This window comes from Apus apus, chromosome 1, assembly GCF_020740795.1.
Source record: "Apus apus isolate bApuApu2 chromosome 1, bApuApu2.pri.cur, whole genome shotgun sequence".
Lineage (NCBI taxonomy): Eukaryota > Metazoa > Chordata > Aves > Apodiformes > Apodidae > Apus > Apus apus.
This window is the reverse complement of record NC_067282.1, coordinates 122456803-122464448: the sequence shown is the minus strand read 5'-3', so window position 1 is coordinate 122464448 and position 7646 is coordinate 122456803. Positions and strand designations below refer to the sequence as shown.

At 47.5% G+C, this 7646-nt stretch overlaps 1 protein-coding gene across 4 annotated transcripts in view; it reads left to right on the top strand.

The window, feature by feature from the left end:
* Positions 1–517: 517 nt before the first annotated feature.
* GABRA5 (gamma-aminobutyric acid type A receptor subunit alpha5) overlaps positions 518–7646 on the top strand; it is a 57568-nt gene continuing 50439 nt past the window's right edge. The window contains exons 1-2 of one of the 4 annotated variants that reach the window (XM_051608624.1): positions 518–536; positions 2321–2473. In XM_051608624.1, the coding sequence (XP_051464584.1) occupies positions 2388–2473 (86 nt within the window). In that variant the 5' untranslated portion in view covers positions 518–536; positions 2321–2387. Of the gene's footprint in view, positions 537–890; positions 977–1185; positions 1251–2033; positions 2057–2320; positions 2474–7646 lie in introns of those variants that run through there. The other 3 variants (XM_051608620.1, XM_051608621.1, XM_051608622.1) reach the window with 3 other exon arrangements.

Here is a 7646-nt window from a genome sequence, read left to right as displayed (position 1 = left end):
CCATCACGTTGCCTGACAGACAGACATTACCCTGTTAGATCTGTTAATTTAGTAACTGAGTTTGGAGTATTATTTCATGTGAAGTATGGTCACAGCAGTGTATGTTGAAACCGTATTTATCCCGTGTAACAGGCGCCTGTCACAACATGTTGCACACCCTGCAAGGAATCCGCAGGACGATACAACACTCAGCTCATCTCTTGGAGAGCTCAGGATGCACCAAACCTTCCACACCTGCAAAGTTTGGACACTAGCAAGTGTCATACTCAAAAGAGGTACATCGCGTCTGTGAAGCAGTGCATCCCTGTTTCTGGAACAGCGCTACGCACAGCCAGAAGGAAACCTTGAAGTTAGCGCAGTTGTCCTGAAATGTTGATGAATACCAGTGCAAACCGTGCATGCCAAACGATGAGGACGCACAAAGAGTTAACGCTGCGGGTACAAATCCCCACTTCAGCATTTCGGAGTTACCACGCTTTAGCTCGCGGCCACTGGCTGCGGGAGAGGAGCACAGGCACGGATCTGCGCGCCTCGGGGTGTGTATCTACATGCACGCCTATCGGCGTGTGCCAGGAGGCGATCTAGCGACGAGCCTCGCCGCTGTAGGGGATGCCCTGCCCCACGCTCCCACCGCACCCGCACGGCCGGGCTGGCCCACGAGCTCTCCCCGCTGAGAGCCGGTGCGGGGGGGGAGGGGGTTGCAGCCGGGAGGCCGGTGCGGGGAGCCAGGGCAGCCCCAGCACCCTTCTCGGGAGAGCCCCTGCCGGCGTCCCCGAGGGGCGGGCGGGCGCGCCCCCGCGGAGCGCCCCGCGCTCCCGGCCGCGGGCTGTGCGCGGGGGCGGGCGCGGCGCTGCGGCGGGGCCGCGCCTGCCAGCGGCGGGGAGGTAGCGCCGCCGCTCCCGCTCCGCTCCCGCTGCCGCTCCGCAACTTTCGGGGGAACACCGCCCCCTCGCCCTCGTCCTCTCGCCGGCGGCTGGTAAGCGCCGGGCTCCCGTGCCGGGCCGGGCCGCCCGCTGGAGGGAGGGCGGGAGGGCGGGCGGGAGCCGTGCCCGTAGCCCCTCGGGCAGCCCCCGCTGCGCCCAGCGCCGCGCACATGGCCGCGGGAAACTTTGGCGGGCGGGCTGGGGGCAAACCCGGAGATGACCGGGGAAGGAGGGAAGGGAAGAAGGGGCGGCGGAGCGGGCGCGGGCGGGCAGGTGCCACCCTCCGCGGTGCGGTGCGGTGCGGAGCGGGCGACAGTCGCTGAGCAGGTGCGGGCGGGCCGGGGCTGTGGCTGTGCGGATGGGAGCGGCGGCCCCGCGGTGACCGGTGCGGGTCGGAGCGGAGCGAGCGGTCCTTTCGCCGCGGGGCAGCAGTCCCGGGGGGCTGGCTTTGGGTTCGGGCTTTTCGCCGACGGGGTGGGGAGAGTAAGTTGCGGAGCGGTGTGGTGCGGGGGGCGCGGGGTTCAGGTGGAACATGCAGGCAGCTCCCCTCTGGGCTTGATTTCGGGGGTAGTTTTTATGGGTTTTGTCGGGTTTGATTTGAGGGGGGTTTGGGGTGGGGGAAGGTGGATTTGTCTTTTGGGTTCTTTGGTTTGGGAGGACCGCGGAGGGGGGGGGGGGGGGGGGGGGGTGTCGTCCTTTTTAAAATTCTTTTAATAGGGCACAGAGGGAAAACATTAGTGCACAGTGTTGAAACTGGTGGTCTGGTCTCTGAGGCAGGTACCCGAATAAGTGGCAGCCACTGGAATAGCTCCATTCCTGTCGTTCTTCAAGCTAGCACGAGGTCTATGTGCCTTTGCAGGGAAGGTCACTTTTTACTCACCCCCCCAGCCCCCTCCATGCCCCCCCATCCCATCCTCTCTTTTGCTAAGCCGTGCCTCAGCAGCCTGAATTCCAAGAAGCAGTAGGTGTTTCTTGGCATTTCAACTGGGATTTTGGAAAGGGAAGACGGGTATTTAATGGGAAAAAAATTGCGGTGGAAGGAAAGGATGCGGAGGCTGCTCACAGCCCTGGGTTTGCAGGCGTGTGGAAGTTGTTGAAATAGGTGAAGGGTCAAAATTGGCAGTTGGGAAATGGTGAGTACTTCTTGGGTTACGTACATGACGGACAAGTATAAGGGGAAACTGGGCCACTAAGAATTTTTCCTGTTTTGCAGCTCGCTGTCAGCAGAAGGTGAAACATGTCCTTGAAGATATACAATTTTACATAAACAGCTGATGTTTACATAAGCCTAGATAAGTTTGCAAAAAGCACAGATAGCAGAAGATGCGGTGTTAGCTGAACTCGGCCATCCTGCTGTTTGCCCGTGTCATAATTTATCACTCTTTGTATTGTTGCAGTGTAAGAACAAAGTCAGCAGCAGCACCTTTACCAAAGCAACCACCTGCATTCCTCCTCTCCTCTGGAATGGACAATGGGATGGTCTCTGGCTTTATCATGATCAAAAACTTCTTCCTCTTCTGCATTTCCATGAGTTTAGCCAGCCACTTTGGGTGAGTTGCCAGTCACGTTAGAATTTTTGCTGTGGGCTTTTTAAGGAAATGAAAAACCTTGGCTCCATGTAGTGTGGAGCAGCTGAACAAAACAAGTGGGCTTTGCGTTTTTATCTTAACGTGCTGGTGTCAGGGGGAAGGGAGAGACTGGCTTTCCTGCTCATGTTCACTTATCAGTTCTTTATGCTGCAGCGGGCAGGCTTGGTTGGGGGTTACAGGGAGCTCAGACCAGGCCTGCAGCTGCTGAGTGCACTGACCTGGGTGCAGCAGATCCTGGGCTGCAGTGTTCCCTGTCTGTGTGGCTTGCACCTTCCTCTTCACCTGGGCAGTGCAGGCTGCAGGCAGGAGTGCACAGCTGCACCAGCAGGACCGGGTGCACGCTGCTACCTGGTACAGGCTTCCCTTCTGAGTAAGCAAAGATCGTGACTGCTCAGAAGGATGGCTGAGTTCTAAACTTGCTAGAATAATTAGAAATTGTGTTTCCCTGAAGCAAAATGCAAGGAATCCTTTTCCCTTATTTTTTCTGTTTTGGATGCTTTCCTGTTGGTGACGTTCTGAAAGCTGTATTGAAGAAATACTCCTACTATAGCTCTTAGGAAAAAAGACAACTCACAAACAACCCAAAACCCCCTTTTTTTATATGTTTTTTTCCTAGAGCCAGAGATCTTAAGAACTTTCCAAATTTAGGCTGTGCAATGGAATCTAGAAAAAGCATTTCGCAAGTGCTGTGGAAATGTAGGTTGATACTTTTTTGTGGAGGAGAACAATTATTTATGATTACACCAGAAAAAAAAAAAAAAAAGAATCCTCCCAACGTGCTGATTCACAAGCACACCTCTCAATCCCTTGCTATAAGAAGATACAAAATGGAGATGCAGATCAGTTTCTTATTTTAAGCGAAGTGATTTTTTTCCAGATTGGAACTAGGAGAAAGACCAAACATTTGAGTGATGACTGTCTATGCAGTAAACAAAACAGCCCTGACCCCTCCGTAGGCAGGCAGATGCCTGTGACCACAGTGGATATATAAAAGGTCATAGCATTGCACACTGCAAAAGACGCAAAGAGCTGCACAGTGATTTATTTACCTTGGAAAACCTTGATCTTGCTTTCACTGTGGTCTAAAGCAAAACTTCCTGGACTTTGTGGTAGAAATGAAGAGGGCTTAGATAGTGTAGGACTGGTTTTAAAGTTGCCTTGCCATGGCTGTAATTCAATAAAGTATTACCACGTTGAGAAAATCTTGAGGGCTGTGACCATATGTCCTTCCTGATTGTCCATCATTCCTGCAGAAGGCAGCATATTGCAATCATTGAGCATGACTTGTTTGGTGTGGGGTCTTTTTTAACTAACAGAAGAGTAGATAGGTGAGGCTGCAAAAGAAACCCAAACTCTCCCTTTCGACACCAAAGCAAACACTGAATCTAAGTCCCAGGCAGGAATCAGTGTGACCTGTAACCTGGCAGGTAATCAGAACAGGACAGTCAGAGGAAACTAGGACGCTTGTTTTCTGTGAGTTACTCCAAAAGGTTTTGTGTACTAAAATGAGGTAATAACCTCCCTCCTCTGCCCCTCATTTATCACCTAGTAATTTTATTCAGGACCTGCAGAGATAAGCAGCTCCAATTCACTGCACCATTTACACACTGCCTTAGGACTGAATTTTGACCCTGTGCAAAAGACAGAGGATGCTCCAGTGCTTCTGTTTCAGAGGCAGAAGCAGTTTCAGAGCGTAATTTGCTAAGTGCTTTGGGACTGACTCTTCAGGACAGAACGGTACAATATACATGGAGGCTGGTATATTAGCTGCAAGAATCTAATACTGTTAATACTTGCGATTGCTACGAGGTTTTTCTTCATTAGCTTCACCCATGTACGGCATGCACTGCTACGTTGCAATGTGTTTTGCAATGTGCTAGATAAAAGTGATTGGTCAAATGAGCAGAAATTAAAAAGCAAAATACTGTAGGATATTACAGATGAAAGCAGAGATTTGTCTATGATTCTCCATAGTAATTCCATATTTATATTAAATCATAAATACAGGTCTTGCTGACATAGCCAAAGCCACCTTTGGGAATTTTGATGCAAAATGCCTGGTAAAAGAAACAGAAATTATGTATCTCAGTCTCTTAGGCTACTTCAGAAATCTCAGCAAAAGTCTGTGATTAACATTCAACATAAATGGGAAATTACTACTGAGAGTTACCCATATCAATAGGTACTGTAGGCATAGTAGGTAGAAGTTATTTAAAGAAAAATCACTGAATTAAAATGCAAAGATAGAGAAGAAACGAGGAGGATGCAAAGCCCCTTGTTGGTGTAACAGTGTTACGAGTGTTCTTCTGCAGAAACGGTCCAGCATGCCTCAAGGCTTGTTCAGGCTTGCTTGAATTCGGCCTTGAGTTGTAAAATGCTCTAACAAGTTCTGGTATTTTACTGAAGTATTTCAAGGTAGTTCACACTTTTCTTGAAAATAAACATTCATAATAGAACTAGAGAATAATTAAGCATAACTGTGAGAAGTGAGACGAGGCTGATTCCTTCCATTTGTCTTATGTGAAGGATTGCACTGAATTCAGTCTTGATTTCAGGAGTGCAAGGCCCACAGGGTCAGCCTGACAAAACCAAGCAGAAGGTGGGTGCTCTTCTGGCTGGAGGTCATTAGAGAGGCAAAATAATTTGGACTCTGCACCCTTCAGACTGATGCCTGCAGGAGTGACTCTGTGAGGCTGAGTGCATCAGGCAAGGAAGGAAGTAATTGTATGCCAATGTCCTGTCCTGCCAGACTCTAGGGGTGCTGGGTTCTTGCCCAGCATCTTGCACTTTCCAGCCCTCAGAGAGCCCAGGCAGCGAGGGTCAGTGTAGTGGGTGACTGCCTACCAGACCTCCCTGAGAGAAGGTAGCATGTGGCCAGGCAACCTGACTGCATCCTGACTTTTTTGCAAGGTCCAGACTCTCCACTGGGACATCTTCAAGGACACACAGTCCCTCTGCGTTTCCATTTTAGACATGCAGTTTCAGAAATCTGTCTGAGAGCCAAAACCAACGGCAATGGACGCTGTTGGTGTAACCTCAGTGTAGTTGTCATCTGCTATTACTGTTTGTAGTAGTAGAAACACGTAAAACAGAAGATCCCATTTAAATGTAGCCAACACAGAACTTCTCTCTATGCTGTAAGAATTTGGCCATGGCATGTCTGTAGTTTCACATACTTTTCCACTATCTCACAGCCCCTTATCACTAAGACCATAATCCTGCTGTTTAGGCTAAACATACCTTTCCTTCAGGCTTTTATTTCAAGTTAGTATCTGCAACCCTAAGCTGGGTTACTGCTTTCCAACTACTTGCAGATGCTGCGGAGTTCTTCCTCATATATTTAAGACCAGTGTTGTAGGAATTATCATATGCTTATGCAGTCATGCTTATCTATTTTTTCCTTTTATTTTGGTTTACTTTCCTTCATGTCTCCAGATAGCTTTTGAACCCATTAGATGGTTTTTATAATTGGAAAACTAAGGGGATACCTAGAGGTGCTTGGAGGAGGCCAACAGACATCAGTCAGTCCCTCTGCTGAACAGAAGGCTGTGGCTTCAGCATCTCTGTTTTGCTTGGCCTGCTTGCTGACCACAGGGCAGGTGCATACCTGCAGACCACCCAGCCTATGCTTGGTGCAGGATCAGCCCTGGCACCTGTTGTCTCCCAGTGAAGCTTCAGGTTGGTGACTTGGGGAGCTGAGAGGACTGGGAGGGTGTTTAGTGACTGGGAGAATTCAGGATATTTAAAGAGGCGTTAAGGTGCAAGGGGGTGAGGATGATAATACTATGAGAAACAGGCTTTCATTGCACGGCTCACAAATTGCTTGTTCCCAGAAGGTAGTAAGATACTGCTCTTGCTAAATAAAATAATCAAATTATTCTATGAGGATCTGCCAAGATGATTAAAGTCTCATTATTTTCAGCCAGTCCTGTCCCCTGTCTCAGTCATGTGGAAGAATTGAATCTTCATTGCACACATTCACAAAATATCAGCATTTTAGTATCTCAAGAACCTGTAAGAAAGGGTTGGTAAGAAGTTAACTTAGAAAAGTAAATCCTTTGGTATCTGGCCAGCTGTTAACATCCAGAAGTATGCAAGTGCATTCTCCATTCTCTTTTCCACAAACTCTTAAATTTGCCTGAAGTTCTGGTATAATTCCAATCCTATTAAAGCAAGCTATTGGAAACTCTGCTTTTAAGAGAGAGAGTAAAAAAAAAATACAGCTTACACTGGCAAAATACTCCCCAGTTATTTTTCCAGTGTCTTTTTTTTTTTTTTGTTACAGTTTGGGAAAATCATGAAATATCTACCATACGTTTTCCTCTTATTAGAACTAAGCTATGAACAGTACCTGTCATGACTTTGACTAGATGGCAAAAAAAGACAGTGATGTTTAAAATAGCAAACGATGAACTCCTCAGAAGACGTAGCTGAGCATCTTTAGAGAGTTATTGTGTTTTACACTGATGTGCCTCTTCTCTGGCTTATGATTTTTTTAGTCACCCTGAAACAGCAATATTAGATAAACGTGATGAGAACTATTCCTGGTTGGTTTAGTTTATGTTTGATAATGAGCTTTAAGTGTAATTGTCTTTGAATTCTCTTAGCATTTCCTAAGGTTCTTTCCTAGGCTTATTTTTATTCATAACTGGAAGGATCTGCTATAAAAACATTTTTTGCTTGCAGAGAGGCAATAATGTGCTTACCTGCTAATGTGTTGATAAAACCTGGTGTTTAGCTGTGTGGGAGTGATTAGTTTAGGCTATCACCTTTTTTCTCTCTCGACATAGTGCTACAGTATCTAATATATGCAAGTGACTTTACAAATACAGTTTAAAGGTCTCGTGTCATCAAAGGTAACCTCAGCACTTACTCCAAAAACATGTATTTTACCAGCAATCTCAAAACCAGAAATTCAACACCAACTTTTCTGTGAAAGAAAAGGTAAGGCTTTGCATTAATGACAAACAATAATCTATCTACAAATGCAACTTCGCACAACACTGACATTTCAGCATCAGATGCCTTCTTTTTCGGGTGAAGCGATCTGCCAAATCTAAATTGGATTGCAGTTTTGCAGATGGAGTGCAGACTTTTTGTGAGTCTTCACCCTAGTTGTTTCTCCATCTTTTTC